At 47.1% G+C, this 16,926-nt stretch overlaps 1 protein-coding gene across 2 annotated transcripts in view; it reads left to right on the forward strand.

Moving 5' to 3' along the window:
- Positions 1-16,926, forward strand: part of CLPB (ClpB family mitochondrial disaggregase) — a 135,924-nt gene that overhangs the window by 88,316 nt on the left and 30,682 nt on the right. For both annotated transcript variants that reach the window (XM_008517590.2, XM_008517588.2), the window contains one exon: positions 9,852-9,949. In XM_008517590.2, the coding sequence (XP_008515812.1) occupies positions 9,852-9,949 (98 nt within the window). The remainder of the gene's footprint in view (positions 1-9,851; positions 9,950-16,926) is intronic.

A 16,926-nucleotide genomic window follows, 5' to 3' on the forward strand; every position in this document is an offset into this window, starting at 1 on the left:
GCGCAAAAATTCACAAATTGCATTTCAGTGTACACTTCTGTTCCCACAGCCAGTAGTTGGTTTAAGCAAGTGACTTGGCCTTCATTAGACTATTTATGGCCTTTAGTAACCAAATAAGCGTTTGAATTTCCACAGGAGCTTTTATTTTTTTAAAGATTGGCACCTGAGCTAACATCTGTTGCCATTCTTTTTTTTTTCCTTCTTCTCCCCAAAGCCCCCCAGTACATAGTTGTATATTCTAGTTGTAGGTCCTTCTGCTTCTGCTGTGTGGGACGCCACCTCAGCATAGCTTGATGAGCAGTGCCATGTCCGTGCCCAGGATCCGAACCGGTGAAGTCCTGGACCACCAAAGCGGAGCATGTGAACTTAACCACTCGGCCATGGGGCCGGCCTCTTCCGCAGGAACTGTTTGATTTAACCTAAGCTGAAGCCAGCCTTCCATGTGCTGAGGCTTGTAATCAAGGCACAAGAAACTACTGAAATAAACATGTCCATCTCCTCCCAGCAAGTTCAGGAGCTCCTTGAGAGCAGGGACAGTGTCTTCTTATTTGCCTTTGTATCGCTAGCACCGTGCTCAGTGCCGGATATACCGAAGGCCCTCAAAAAGTCTCTTAAGTGAATGAGTAAACACGAATTTATAATTAATCTTCACAAAACTTTTGTAAACCGATGGGTAAATAGAAGACCCACCATGCGCTTGTCCACTCAGTGCTTGAATGCTTCCAGTGCTGGGGAACTCATTTGTTCTGAAGCTGCTCAGATTTTATCCTTGAATGTTCTGATGGTTAGAAATGTCTTATATTCAGCCAAAATATGCTTCCAAGGGTCTTAATTTTACTATTGGGTTCATGTAGAATAAATCTTATCCCTGTTCTACTTGATGGCCCTTCAAATACCTGAAAATGCTGGCATGTTCTCCTGAGCTGGATTTTCTGCAGCCTAAACCTCGAGTTTCTTAAACCATTATTATAATGTGGCTTATAAACCCGTTTCTATCTCAGTCACTCTTCCCAGAACGTTTTCTACTTTGTCTCTCTTCCAAAACCCATGACTTCCCATTTATCTCCATTAATTTTCATCTCATTTGTTTCAGCTCTTAATGTCCATCTTCTACCAGGTGTATTTGGTGCTCTTCCCACCCTAATCTGATGTCTGCAGATTTGATGAACAGGCTATCCCTGTGATATCCATGTCAGGGATAAACATGCTGGACAGGACCAGGCCTATTTGCTGCCACCGGAAACTTCCTTCCAGGTCACCTCTGATCTATCAGTCGCTCCACCCCCTTGAGTCCTCTTAGTCCACCATTCACTTATTAACTCTCTACACTGTACTGGCATCCAGCCCACATTTCTCCATTGTGTCCTCAGTGTTGTCCTGAGGCACCCCATCAAATGTCTGATGAAGTCCACATTTGCCCTAACTGCACCTGATTGAGCAAACAGGTAATCCTGATGAAGAACGGAAATGAGGTTAGTCTGGCGTGACTTGGTGTCTGTGACACATGCTGGTCCCCAGAAATCATCACCATTTCCTTTTCTAGGCATTCACAAAGCATCCCTTTAGTAATACATCTGAGTCTGGAGACAAGACATATATGTGTAAAAAAGTATCTTATCAAATAAGTCTCTAGGATTCAAAGGGGTAAGGGTCCACTTAGTCTGGAGTGGTCTGGAAGAGCTTCAAGGCAGGGGAAATGGAGCTGGGCTTTGCAGAATATAGGGGCTGAGTGGTGGGCAAAGGGGAGTTTGACACCACTGAAGAAACAGTGACAGCCCAGTGTAGTCCAGTCCTTCCAGTCAGTGCTGGAACTGGAAGCTCAGGGGGTGGGGCCCAGGGCAGGTGGAAAGAGCCCTGGACTGGAAGACCTGGGTTGTAGCTCACTACCACTCACAGTCTCTGTGACCCTGGGCTCTAATCTTCCCTTCCGCAGGCTTCTCCAGTCGTTTTTTTCTTAGTGCTTATTCAGTGTAGCACCTTCTCTTCTCCAGCTACTGCTGTGGTTTCTCATCTCCCCGACTACACACTGTGGCTCCCTTGTAGTGAGGGGACGGGGGTCATCATCCTCCTCTCCTCGTCCCCCTGACACAACTCTATATTGTCATTGTTTCTCTCCCTGTCTGTCTCCCACCAATCTGGGTTCTGTCTGAGCTCAAGATCCAGTCTGATTCCACTGTGTGCCCAGCCCCTGGCCCAAAGTCAGTGCTCAGTGGGTTTTGATGGAATGACTGGGACCAGCTGTAAGGCAATAGCTCTCTGTTCCATGAACTTTAGAAATCCGCCTCCCTGTAGACAAGGGTCCCACGTGACTGTGTCCTTTGGGGATTAGGACTTCCAGATGACCTTCTGGAGGCCAGTTAATGTGAGTCACCATTCACCTGGCCCCCAGACAGGGGAGCCCTGAATGGGAGGAAAAGGAGCCCCATTTCGTACCCTTTCTACAAAGCTGTCTATCTGAGACCTACCTCCAGAAGCACCCCCAACTTGGCTTTGGAGCATCTGAGCACACTGGAAGGGAGGAGGAAAGATGATTTTTCCCTCTTTTTGAGTCATCAGGCCTTTGGAAGGTAGCACTGTGTGGTGGAAAATCAGACCTGGCTTCTTTTAAAAAAAAAGCACGAAACTTTTTGTTATGTAAAATTTCACACATACACAAAAGAGAGAACAGTATGATAAATCCGTGCTTTAAATCCCGGCTTTACTGTTTATCTGCTGTGTGACCATGGGCAAATTATTTCAGCTCTCTGAGCCTCTGTTTTCAGAGTCTTTGTGTGATGAGTAATTTACTGTGTATAAAGGTCTTACACCCAATGAATGTTGGTCTGTCTCCTTTCACCTTGCTCTCCCGCCAAACTCAGTTAAATCATCTGTAAAATGGAAAAAATAATACCTCTCCTGCTGTCTTTCTCAAATCCTTGTTAAGAACTAAATACATGGAAGTGGTTGGCACAGGGTGTGGCACATGGTCCACGCTCAGCAGAGGTTCGTGGTTATGGACGGCGTGTCTGCAGTGCACGTGCACCTGTGTGAACGTGTGCCGAGAGCACTCAGTGGTGTGGTTTATGGAAAGAGCTGTGCCCGGTTCTGCTGTGCTTCCTCAGCATTCTAGACAGTCTCTTCTCTCTCCCCTTCAGCCTCTGGGAATACAGAGGTGAATTGGTCCGTCTCTGACCTGAGGAGCTGCATACAGACTGGCTGTGAGGACTAAATGGGAATGGAGTCCCAGGAAGGGGAGGGAGGAGGGAGGAAACAGGAACCCAGGGATGGATAGCACTGAGAGCTGGAGGGGTGGGGGAGGCTTCCCAGAGGAGGGGCCAAGAACAGGGGTAGGATCTAGATGGTCAGGGAGACAAGGGGTGATGTTCCAAGCAAGAGGAGTGGCTCAGACTACAGTGTGGAGGTGAGTGTGGACAACACGTGCACAGCTTCTCTGATGTGGTCATTGTCTCTCTGACCTCTTCCATGATGGGGAGCTTGCAACCAAAAAGAATAGATCGCTCCACATTGACATCTCTGATCATGGGAAAGATTTCTCTTATTTTCAATAAAAACCTCTAATTGAAGATAGTAAACAGACTGTTGAAATAGTGAAAATCAGAATGAAGGTGGTAAAGGAGCTAGCAGTAAAAATGGAAAGGAAGAGTGAATGTAAAAGTTATTACAAAGAACATTGAGCAGCCTGTACTATCTTTTTTTTGTCATTTGCAAGCTTTTTATCTTATTCAGTCCAAATAAAACCCCTAGAGGTAGGCAGAGCAGCAATCATTACCACCAGAGAAGTGAAGCAAGGGCCACGATCACACAGCCAGGGAGTGGTAATGCCTACCGGCTCCCAGGCCCAGTGCTTTTAGAGGGCTGCGAGGCAGCTGTATGTAGGGGAAGGAGTGAGTCATGGAGACTGCAGTGGTGGTAGATCTGGATCACTAGAAGGCCAGTATGGCTGATAGAACTGTGGGGGTGGGGGGGGGGAGTGGTGAGCATGATGGTATTATTGATAAGGTAACCTAACACGTTTGATAGGGCAGTTACTGTTGTGTTTTCTAAAGCCCTCTTACATGCGTTATCTTCTTTGATATTCACAGAGGTAGCCGAGAGCCAAAACAGAGTAGTGTTGAGGGAGAAGGGAGTATCAAGCCTCCTCCCTCACCCCACCCCAGGCTTTTGAGCTCTTCGTGCCAGCATGGAGAAGGTCTGAATCCTACCCCCAACCCCAATTTTACCGCTCTCCCCAGGAAGGGCAAGGGGGCCTCTCTCTCCAACCACTTCCCACCACAGAGCATAGAGGGTGCTGGGGCCTGACCTGACCTGATCTGCCACCCAGGCAGAGAGGTATCTAGGACCAGCAGAGAGACTAGGGGCCTTGGCCTATAGGAGCAAAGGACATGGTCACAAGGGCTTCTGGGGCAGGAAGAACAGCCATGTTGTGTGTGGCCTCAGATGATAGCACCTGGAAAGAAGTCCATTCGTTTGGGAAATCTTATTGAACACCTGTTGTGTGCCAGGCCCTGTGCTGGGTAGCCAGGATATAGCAGTGGATCAGACATGGGCCCTGACCTCTACAAGCTCTCAGCCTTGGATGGAGACAGACTGTTTTAACGCAGAATGATCAGTGAAGTAAGATAGAAGCAGAACAGCCTGTGGGAGTGTGAGGGATGGTACCAACCCCTGGGTGGGAGAGAAATAAAGAAGCCTTCCTGGAGGAAAAGCCTGAACCGAATCTTAAAAGATGAGCAGGTGTTTGCAGGAAGACCAAGGTGGGAGTGGGGCTGGAGAGGGAAGTTAGGGCTCATGTGAAAAGGATCTGCCCTCAGTTTAGTGGGGGGAACCCTTTGGAGGACCATGAGCTTGGGGCTGGGTTCTGAGCACGTTCAGGGGAGCCAGGGTGACCGTCTGTTTGAGATGTAGTAGAGGGGAGTCTCTTAGGGAACTGGAAGAGCTCACTGTTACTGTCTTTCTCCACTCGGAAGGTCTATGACTGTGTCAGATCAAAGGCAGGCGCTGTGCCAGAGACAGCAGTGGGCTCCCTGGGCCCAGTGGACCAGGCCTTCTCTCCCACCAACACCATTTCCAATGCCTTACCCTGCCTGGGTGATGAGACCCAGGCTAGCCACCAGCACCAACCAGGACCAGCCTATGAACCCCCACCTCCACCCTATTTTCCTGGCCTGAGCCCTATTGACAGATCCCCCAGAATCTGAAGGAATTCAAGACAAATGGTTAAGAGGATGGAGTTAATAAAATTTGAAAAATTGAGGCCTGTCACTCCACTAAACTTTTTTCAATACCACTGACAGAAACATATTTCCCCAATGAGTGACCTTCCACAGCTGTAGCGGGCAGGCGCAGCCACAGCATTGCTGCCAGGAAGCCAGTCTGCTATTTATCAAATATTATAAGCTGGGACACACTAATCTGAAGCAAAGAGAGGAGGGGAGGGTCCTGCACTATACTGCCTGAGGTGCTCCAGGTGTTGGCCCCAGCCCCAGACAGGCAGTGGGAGGTGACGGATGGCCTGCGATTAGCACTTCCCACCTCCGTCCGGCCCTCTCACTTGCTCCCAGAGGCCTGACCCTCTAGACCAGCTGCTCGGCCCGAAGGGGCCCTGGGTGGGAGGCAAGGGGAGGTCAGGCCAGGGCATGGGCCATCCTGATGCCCCCAGAGAGAGCAGGAGGGTGAGGCCCAATGTGGTTATTTATTGGAGTGTAATGGTTTGTGGCCGTTGGTCGTGGAGGTGAAATCGATCAGTTGTAGAAGTCAGGTTCTATCAATTATTACAGCAATTAGTCAAGTCAGAGCAAGAGAGCAAGGGTGTAGGGACTAGGGGACTAATATTAGATGGACATTATCTATGGTGCCCCCACCTCAGCCTTCCTAAAGTGGGCACAAACGTGCTGCCCTGAGGCTCCAGAACCTTGGGGAGCCCGGCCAGCTTCCCCCCTAAGGAGTGGGTGGAGTGAGGTCTGACTGGGAGCTTCCTGGCCCAGCAGTGCTTTAAAAGGCGTCCCTGTGCTGACTGGCCCAGGTGCAGAGATGTCCTACCTGTCCCCATCCCATCCTTTATGAGAAGTGACCCGACTCCTACTAGAAATTACTCAGTGGCCAATGTTTATGGCACACATTTTTCATTCTGTAAGCAAATATAGATCACTGACAGCACTTGTTTGAAGCAGCTAATCTCACCCCCTCTGTTCTTTCTTCTACTGTCTTCCTCTCTCCCCTTCTCTTCCTCTCTCCCTCCCCTCTCTCTCCCCTTTCTCTCCCTCTTCCTTATCCGTTTCTCTTCTCTTCTTCCTTTTGCTCCTCTTTCCTTTCCATAGGTCTCTCCCTGACCCCCCTTCCACTCCAGCCCATATCTAGTGACAGAGCTCCCCTGGAGGCTGCCTAAGAAAGGAGAGCCTTTCCACTGCTTAACTGTAGCTCCCTTTCAGCCCTCGCTGTGGCCTGGGAGCTTTAGGGGGAGGATGCTGTCTGCCACTGGCCCTCAGACCTTGCAGAGCCCTTCAGGGCTGAGCACCAGAGAGAACAGGGGAGGGCTGGGAAGACCTGGCCAGGTGAACAAGCCCTGTGCACTTCATTCGTCCTGAACCCCCACAGTGCTGTCTGTCTCGCCCTCCTTCAGCACGCTGATCATACTCGGCCTGCGTTGTAGTTGTTTGGTCATCTCTCATCCCCATTGGCTTCTGGACAGCTGGAATTGTGCCTGGACTTGAACTCTAGGTAGCACCTAACCTGCAAGACAGGAAGAGGTGCCTGCAGAAGAGACAGAGAAGGAATGGTCACAAGGCTGTGAGGAAAACCTGAAAAGGTGCTTTTATGGAACTCAAAGGAGGGGCCACCGCATGGCTGAGTGGTTAAGTTCATGCACTCTGCTTACGTGACCCGGGGTTCACAGGTTCAGATCCTGGGTGCAGACCTACACACTGCTCATCAAGCCATGCTGAGGTGGCATCCCACATAGAAGAACTAGGCTGACCTACAACTAGGATCTACAACTATGTGCTGGGGCTTTGGGGAGGGAAAAAAGAGGAAGATTGGCAACAGATGTTAGCTCAGGGCCAGTCTTCCTCACCAAAAAGCATACTTTAAGAAAGAAAAAGAACATTTCAAAAAAAAGCCTCAAAGGAGAAAGTGGCCAAGGTATCAGTTGCTACAGAGTGAGTGGTCAAGAAACGTAAAGAAGAAAATTATTCATTTACTTTGCCAAACCCCCACTGTCCTACATACAGGGCTCCACAGATAGAAAGTGCCCAGTAAGTGCCAATAGACTTGAAAGAAAGATTGAGCCTCCAACTGAGCCTCTGAGGACTTGCCTGCCAGTTAGGAAGAGCAGACACCCTCCTTACTACGGACAATGCACTTTATCTTGTGAGCAGTGAAAAGCCATTGAAGAATTTTTCAGCAGGAATATGTCATGGCTGCCCCAGTGGGAGTGGGAAGAATTGGAGTTGAGAAAGCCTGGGGATGGGTTTGACTCCTGGTCCAAGCAAATAACTAGCTTTGTGACCTTAGACTAGTTATTTCACTTCTCTGAGCCCAGTTTTCATGTCTATAGCATGGGGATTCTAATTCCTACCCCTCTGGTGCTTTTAAGGATTAAGTGATAGAATGTACATAAAGTACAGAGCACAGTGCCTGGCACGTTACATAGTCAGGAAATACCAGCAGCAGTTGTGATTACCTCCTAGGTATATAATATAGCCAAGAGACTTGAAAACACACGTCCACACAAAGACTTGTACATACATGTACATAGCAGCATTGTTCACAATAGCCAAAGCGAGGAAACAACCCAAATGTCCATCAATTTATGAATGGATAAACAAAATGTGGTATATCCACAGGATGGCATGTTATTCAGCCATGAAAAGGAATGAAGTACATGCTACATTCCTGTTTTCATGTTGTAGGATGTTTCATGTTGTAGCATGAATGACACATGCTACAACATGGATGAATCTTAAAAACATTATGCTAAGTGAAAGAGGCCAGACACAAAAGGCCACATATTATATGATTCCATTTCTGTGAAATGTCAAGTATAGGCAAATCTGTAGGGACAGAAAGTAGACTAACGGTTGCCAGTGTTGGGGGGATTGGGCGTGTCTGTGATAATGATTATGGGGTTTCTTTTCAAGATGATGAAAATGGTCTAGAATTGGATAGTGGTAATGATTGTACAACCTTGTAAGTATATTTAAAACCACTGAATTGTATAGTTTAGAAGGTTGACTTTTATGGTATGTGAATTATATCAATAAAAAATTATATATATCAATATTTTATACTAAATTCCTATTGGAAAATAGGATCATGTATAAAAGTGTTAATTTTTTCTTATTGATAATAAGTTTCCTTGGCCTGGATCATACCTCCTGCCCTCGGCCCCTTCCCCCTCCTCCTCCCACACCTCTTCCTCTGCAGCCCAGGAAGACAGCCACATGTAAATGCTTAATAAATGCTTACTATTGTTAACAGCTTATAGGCCTTTAAGAAGCAGAGAGCTTCAGTAGGAATAGTTTTATATCATGAAAAAAATGTTTCCACAGCCTGGGATTGAGAAACACTGATTTTTTACTGTCCGTCAGCAGATGGTGGCTGGACACCCACTCTGAGCCAAGCCCTGTGCTGACACGGCCTTGCCTGCATATTTAGTGACCCCAGCCAGTCCACTGCATCCGTATGGCAGGGACTGAGTCTTAACCCTTCTTTACTTCTAGGCAACACTTCCCTAGCAAGAGAGAAGATCAAGGAATGTTCTATTTAACACATAGTTCTTGATCATCTGCTGTGTTCAAGGCACAGCTTTCTTCTTATCTTTCTTTCTGTCTTCCTGCCTTAGGAGGAGTGCCTTTGGGGCCGGGCTAGATCTGATTTTTCTGTGTCCCCAGGCCCCACTCAGTCAGGGTTTGCCAAATTGAATGGAATGGACAGTTTTTGAAGAGAAGAGTGAGGTGCTGAGACCTGGGCTTTGGGAAAGAGATTCTGACAGCCTGGGAATCAGAGTAGCCTTTCCTCCATAACTGGCAAGCCTTTGCACCAAGTAGACACTTTCTGCAGGCTCATCAGCTGCTGGCACTTAAGAGAGAAGGTAGATGCATGACCCCCAGAAGGCCCCTTCTTTTTGACATGCTTAACGTTCTTTGTCCTCAAATCACAGGCACTAATGCTTCAAGGAAATGCCTGCCCATGTGCACGCTCTCAGCAACAGCTAGTGCTGGGGAGGGCATGGAACCTTGGGGCTAGCACAGCCAGCTTGGTGAGGCCTGCCCTTCCAGAGGACTTAGCTGACTCTGGCAGGCAAGAAATGCCAGAAGTAAGAGAGCATTAAAGGAGAGAGAGGGGCAGAGAGCAGAAAGAAGGTCTTTTCATTGTTATTTGGGATAGTCTGTGCTTTAGAAAGGAACTCTTTAATGTGATTTTTATGAATGAATATTCATCTTTATACAAATGAGTTTGATAACCTGGGCCTGTTAATGACTAATGCATTGGTGTTGGGGTATATTAATCTATGTGTTTGGTATATTTGTTAGCATGTTCAGCTTTGTGTATTTCTGTGCATATAGCACATCTACGTGTGTGTGGTAGCGTGTGGGTAGTGTGTTTCTACACGAGTGCATGTCTGTGTGGGAGCCCTAATACCCTGTCGGTGTCAAAGAGGACTAAGAACTCTCCTCTCAAAGTAGCTTCGCATGTTTTGCCTCCCGTTCTACAAACTCTTAGGTTTTCCTTCCTCCATATTTTTGTGGGAATTGCTCTCACTGAAATCAGGGCCCAAGGCACCTCCAGGGGAAGGTTGAGGCCCGAGTGATGACTCATAGAGCCTCTGACTACTTCTCCTCTCCTTGTGCCAGGAGCCAACCCCCTGCAGAGGAATGAAATGGGACACACACCCTTGGATTACGCCCGAGAAGGGGAGGTGATGAAGCTCCTAAGGACTTCTGAGGCCAAGGTAAGTCTCAGAGAAATGGATGGCCTGTGGACTCCATGCTGCGTTTCGTCTTTCACTCACTGAATTATGTCAGGCTCTACACCAAAGGCCACTTCTCCTTAGGTGATTATTGTCTGTTTAAATACAAATCCAACCCCCAATCTCATCCACAATAGCAAGTTGCCCCTGTCATGACCAGGAAGAATCCTGGGCCACTTCTGACTTCTGAGAACTAACCTTCAAATTCCGTTTTTGAAGTAATGGGCCTTCCAGCTCCTTTTTATAGGAGGGGAGATAGTGACACAAAATCTTTAGCCCAAGTACTCTTTCCCCAGGCCTCATGTATTCTATAGCTTCATCAAGCAATCCTTTCCCATCATCACTCCATCTAGAACCAGTCCCTGATGCCTCTCTTTCACGTATATTCCAGAGAGCCTGGTATAGAGTCTCAGCCAAAAAAATCTCTATCTTAATTTGATCTTCTTAACCAAACTTTTTTTTTTTTTTAAGATTTTATTTTTCCTTTTTCTCCCGAAAGTCCCTGGGTACATAGTTTGTGTATTTTTAGTTGTGGGTCCTTCTAGCTGTGGCAAGTGGGATGCTGCCTCAGCATGGCCTGACGAGCGGTGCCATGTCCGCACCCAGGATTCAAACCGGCGAAACCCTGAGCTGCCGAAGCGGAGTGCATGAACTTAACCACTTGGCCACGGGCCGGCCCCTCAACCAAACTTTTGAACTCCCTAAAAACAGGCTGCCTTCTTCTCCCAGCCACTGAGCTATAACTCTGGAACTACTTGGCAAAACCTGAGAACTTGAATCACCAATCTCAGAGCTGGCAGGGACCTCAGAAATCAAGTCCAGTGATAGGAAATCTTACCAAAGCCTAAACGAATAAGTCAGAGGAAAACAAAGCTGTTCTGGTTGGAGGAGAGGTGGACCAGAGCCTGCCTGCCTGGCCTGTCCCTTCTTTCCTGGGCAGCTTCCTGTCTGCTGTGGGGGACACGTTTTAAATCTCTGAAGCCTAAATCAACTGACTCGTTTTACTCCTGGGGAAACTGGAGCCCAGGAGTGTGATGTGGCTTGCCTTTGGTCCCAGAGTGAGTTAGCATCAACTGAAACTAACAGACTTGAATACAAGGTCATGAAGGAGGTTCGGTGGAAGGACTAGAACTGGAAGACTTGGTTTCTGACTCTCAGTCTTGTGCTCTTTCCAGCATCATGGAGTCTCTTGTTGGCAAATCGGCTGATGTGCCTTGAGATGATTTAGTGTGGCAGGTCCCACCTAGTGGCAAATATTCTCTGTGTCTTGAGTGAGAGCACTTAGGTCCCTGGACTGAGACAGACGAGACATGGGTCGTGACTCCAGCCCCAACACTCACTGACTGGGTGACCTTGGGCTGTCACTTCCCTTCATTGAAACTGAGTTTATCTCTGTGAAATGAAAACATTGCACTAAATGGTTTCTAAAGTTTTATTCAGTATACGATTGTCTCTGCATCAGTCAGGAAAACTAGTTTATGCTGTTGTAACAATCCAAAATTTCAGTGGTTTAAAACAGCCAAGATTTATTTTTGCCTCATGCTGCAGGTCTGCTCGTCATAGGCACTCAGGGACCCCACTGGCATGGCAGCCACCCTCTAGAATGTTGCTGGTTGCTTTCTAGAGGAAAAAGAACACTCTGGAGGATCTTGCATCTGCAGTTAAATGCTCAGCACATAGGTGGGAACTTCCACTCACAACTCACTGGACAGAACTAATCCCATGTTCCTACCCAATCACAAGGGGGCTGAGAAGAGTAATCCTACCGTGTGCCTAGAAGGGGGAGAACTGGAAATATTGGGTAACCAGCATTGACCATACAGTTTGTCTCCCTGAGATTCTTAGTAACTGTCTTATAATAGTTTCCTCCGGAGAAGGGGAGGAGTTAGGAGGGGGGACTGGCTTTCACAGCACATCCTGAGGGGAACTTGGGACCAGGAGGAGCAAAAATTCCAAGAGAGCAAGAGGTTCCCTCCCTTTGTTCAGATTTTCCACCCCTAGGAGCAGCCCTGGAAGTCGAGTCAGCTTCCCCGAGGGCCTTAAAGAAATCCCCAGACATGTTTCAGATACCCTCAGGGACTGCACTCCCATCATCATCTCTTTCAGTCCCGTCTCTGTGAGCAAGCGCTGGACTTGGTTGAGAGTACCCATGGTTTATCAGGTGATATGACGTAGGGCAGGCACTGGTCTAATCATGTAAAGCAAGAGAACAGTCCTCTTAGTGCCAGCACTGGTGGTGGGTTAAGGCTGCTGAGTAACCTTTAACAAAATTTGGCTGCCCAAGAAATGGCCACACTGATATTGACTACATTAGCACAAGGCTAATGTCCTCGGTGAATAAATGGTGGTTGCATTCCTCTGTGCCAGTCAGACCCTTCTGGACCACCGAGGGCCGTTGCAGACACTACCTTCTGAATAGACAGGGAGCTCTTAGAATCTATGCAGACCAGGGCAGTAAGGAGGCAAGAGGAACTGTGCTATGAGAAAAAGCCAAAGGCAGTCCGGGCACCTGGCCCGGAGAGAAGAGGCTGCATGTAGGCACAGGAATGGCTGTGAGTGAGAAGGGAGGAGATTTATTCAGCAGCAAAGCTAGGACAGAGCCACGCTTAGTGGGTGGCAGCTGCAGAGAAGAACTCCCTAACAGAACTATCGCACAGTGCAAGGGGCTGCCTTTAGAGGCTGGAAGACCACTTAGAGCCAGCCCAGGTTCTGTAGCCTGTCAACTGGAAGACTGTTGCTCAGTTGTCACCTCTCTGCACCTGATCTTTTCATCTGGTCTGGACTTCCTCCATTCAGAATGTCCAGCTGTCTGCTGAGCATCTCCACCTGCTTGCTCTGCTGTCCCATCAGATTCTGCCCATGTGAACTGCCCCTCAGCTCTCCCTGGATGTCAACAGCATTGTCTTTTTCTCAGTTGCTTAGCATCTACTTCATCACCCATTCTTTCTGCTCTGCTTTTTTCCTCTAAGCTGCAAAAAAACTACAAAATTCTTCAAAATTGTGCAACCCTTTCATGGGAAGAACTCTGCTTTAGACCTGGGTTCTGTCCCCCTCTGCCAATAAGTAAGCAACAGCTACTCCTCTGTGAGTTCAGGCCCTGCGTCTATAACATAGTGACTCAGGCTTGCAGAGTGCTGAGGCTCCAGCCTGAGACCTCAGCTCCCGGCTTGTTGTCTAGACATGGGTTACTGCCACTCTCATCTTATCTTACCCCCCTTCTCTCTTTCCAGCACCCCTGCCACCCAGCTCAGCTTCCTCCACCTTCACTTGCCACTCTAGTGAAGTGTGTGCTCATTATAGAAAATTTGTATGTGTCTCCTTATAGAAGATTTAGAAAGCAAAGGAAAGGAAAATGAAGAGAATTAAATAATTCAGTACATATTTATGAATGACACATGTGTGCCAGGCTCTGGGCTAGATGGGAAGAAACAGATAGGTGAAACACACAAGGAGCTCATGGTCTGATGAAGAGACAGGCAAGTGACACCACTGAGACATCAGTGTCAGGGAAGCCCAGGGACTGTGGAAACCCAGAAGTGGCTTCTCATCCTGCCTGGGAGATAAAACAGGCTTCCTGAAGAAGATGTCAACTGAGCTGAATCTCAGTTAGGAACACTCTGGCCCTACTACCTGTATGTAAATAATAGTATAGTAATACTATTATAATAATAGTAGGTACCTTTTATTGAGTGCATCTGGGCACCATGCCAGGTCCTCTGATATGTGTTTTTTCCTAAATGAAGCAGCTCTTATTACCCTCATTTTACAGATGGGAAAACTGAAGTGAAGGAAAGAAAGCAGGTTATTTACAGAAAATCAAGTTGTTATAACTAACTATTGGGATATGAATCAGAGATTTCCTCTTATGACACTGTATTTGCCTTTTCTGGACCATATGTGTATATTTTTATATAAATGATCTTTTTGTAACCTGGTTAATATCCTACTGTATATACCCAGGGGTCTCAAACTGGCAGCCATGTTTTATTTTGCCAATCCAGAGTTTTTAAAAAATGTGAATGTAGGGGCCAGCCCCGTGGCCAAGTGGTTAAGTTCACATGCTCCACTTCGGTGGCCCAGGGTTTTGTCAGTTTGGATCCTGGGCGCAGACCTAGCACCGCTCATCAGGCCATGCTGAGGTGGCGTCCCACATAGCAGAACTAGAAGGATCTGTAACTAGAATATACAACTATGTACTGGGGGGCTTTGGGGAGAAGATGACGAAGAAAAAAGATTGGCAACAGATGTTAGCTCAAGTGCCAATCTTTAAGGAAAAAAAAAAGTGAATGTAATGCTTTAGGGGTTGGAGCATGGGCTCTCCAGCCATAGGTCCCCCATTGTATTATGTGCTTGCCTATCAGACGTTCATATTTCCTATCAGGCCCTGAAGGTGTTTGAGTTATGATCCTAGTTCAATATTTGGAATCTGCTTTTTTTAATCTAGTATTATTTCTTGATGATTTTCACATTTTAAAATTATCCATAAGCCTAATTTTAAGTTTTATTCTGCCTTTTAAAATGTGTCACTTATCTAAGATTCTGTGTCACCTTAAGTGGCCTAAATGCTGTTCTCATTGCTGGCTTGCTTGGTTCTCTCAGCAGTCTCTTGTGTGCAGAAGCCTCCTTGGGGCCCCGAGAAGATCCAGGGTGGGTGAGGCCCGGCCTGTCCCCTGAGCTGGCTGTCTTGGGGAGCATGGGGGAGAGGCAGGTGCTCCTAGCTCTGATACCCGCGGACTGACTTGTGCCCCATCAGGGGTCCACACACAGTTGTGGGGGCTCCAGGAAAGCACAGGTCACCTCCAGGCAGAATGAGCAGGGCAGGCTTCGTAGAGGAGGTGGCCTGTGATCTCACTTTGAAGGATTTCACTAGATGGAGAGTGTAATACTTAAAGCTTAGACCATTTTCATGTCTTAACTAAGAGACGAAGGAGAGGTAGAAATATATGTCTGTGCACATGATGGCAGATAAAACAAAAATATGGGGAGCTGTTCCGTGATGAATATTCAGCTGAGGGGGACGTGCTGGTGCCAGCCTGCATCTCCACTCCTGGATCCTCACTCCACCGAGACTCACAAGGAATTTATTGCTCATTTTAATCACACCCAGAGAATGAATTGGCAGGAATATTAGGCAGATAGGCCCATCATATATATTTTATTTGCATATCCCAGTGACAGAATCACAAGCACATTTCCTATCTCTATATTTTTTCATTTGCTTCAGGGTAGCTGGGGATGCAATGCTCCCCTGGGCCTGCATTCGGGGCTGCAAGCCCGGGTGCTCCCATCAGAGCTGAGGGAAGCCCTCCAGGAGAGGAGGGCTGAGGTGCACAGGAGGGTGAGAGGGCTGTGTTCCTCCTGGCTTAGGGTGAAGAGAGAGCCCTTCCCCGCCTTGCCCAACCTGCTCCTGCGGCATCTCATCTCCGGTGCCGCTTGACACGCGCCTGGTGCTGCGCTTAGCCCTGTGGGGATGACGACACTGTCTGACCTTCATTGCAGGTTTACTAGGGGCCAGACAGTGCTCTGGGATTTATGGGAACAGGCTTTTGCTTTCTCTTTTCTTTATTTTTAACTTATTAAAAGCTTTTTATTGAAATACACTTGTATAAGGTGCACATATCCTAAGTATACTGTTCACTGTATTTTCACAAACTAAACACACCTGATCAAGAAATAGACTATTACAGCCACTCAGAAGCCCACCTCATACTGCCTCTAGTCACTTCCCATCCCCTAAGGGTAAGCATGATCCTGATTTATTTTACTTTTATTTTTACATAATTTCAAAAATAGTACAATGAATTCCTATAAACTATTCACCCAGATTACCAATTGTTAACATTTTATCACATTGCTTTATTTATTTATTTTTTTAATTTTTTTTTTTTTTTTTTTGAGGAAGATTAGCCCTGAGCTAACATCTGCTGCCAATCCTCCTCTTTTTGCTGAGGAAGACTTGCCCTGAGCTAACATCCATGCCCATCTTCCTCTGCTTTATATGTGGGACGCCTGCCACAGCATGGCTTGCCAAGAGGTGCCATGTCCGCACCCAGAATCCGAACCGGTGAACGCCGGGCCGCTGAGAATCGGAACGTGCAAAGTTAACTGCTGCGCCACCAGGCCAGCCCCACAGGGCATTAATATTGATATTAACTAATCTACAGATGTTATTCAGATTTTGCCAATTGTTCCAATAATTCTCTTTACAAGAAAAGAAAATTCTGGATCCAAAATTGCACTCACTTTCGTGTCTTTAGTCTCCTTTAATCTGGAACGGTTCCTTAGTCTTTGTGTCTTTCATGACCATGACATTTTAACAAGTACAAACTGGTTATTTTGCAGAATGTCCCTCAATTTGGGGTTACCTAATGTTTCCTTATGATTCAGCTCAGGTTATGCATTTCTGGCAAGAACATTCTCTGGTGTTTATTTTTGATAAAATCATTAGCTATCCCTGTGCTAAAAGTAGGCACATAAAATTTATGTTTTTAGTCTCATCTCTCTAAAGAGACTGAACACCCTGAAGACAGGGAACAGGTCTTTTCTTATCCTCTGGCTGGAAAGCGCAGGCTCTGGAGTCAGACTGCAAGGGTTAGTGTTCTGTCTCTGTTACTTACTACAAGTGGAAGCTTACTTTAATTTACTTCATCTCTGTACAAGGTGGGAGGAGATACTCTGAACTTCACAGGGCTGTGAGGATCAGGACAGCTGGTCCCAAATCAGGCAAGACTTATCAATTGATGCTAAAACTAGTGAGTGGAAGTTTAAGAAGTAACAGGATGTTTACATAGTTTCATAGTCTCACCATATAAGATATTTATTGATTACAAAGGGGAAAAAATTGGGGCCAGCCTGGTGGCGCAGCAGTTAAGTGCGCACATTCTGCTTTGGCGGCCCAGGGTTCGCCGATTCGGATCCTGGGTATGGTCATTGCACCGCTTGGCAAGCCATGCTGTGGT

The sequence above is a fragment of the Equus przewalskii genome, chromosome 6 (assembly GCF_037783145.1).
Source record: "Equus przewalskii isolate Varuska chromosome 6, EquPr2, whole genome shotgun sequence".
NCBI classification, from domain to species: domain Eukaryota; kingdom Metazoa; phylum Chordata; class Mammalia; order Perissodactyla; family Equidae; genus Equus; species Equus przewalskii.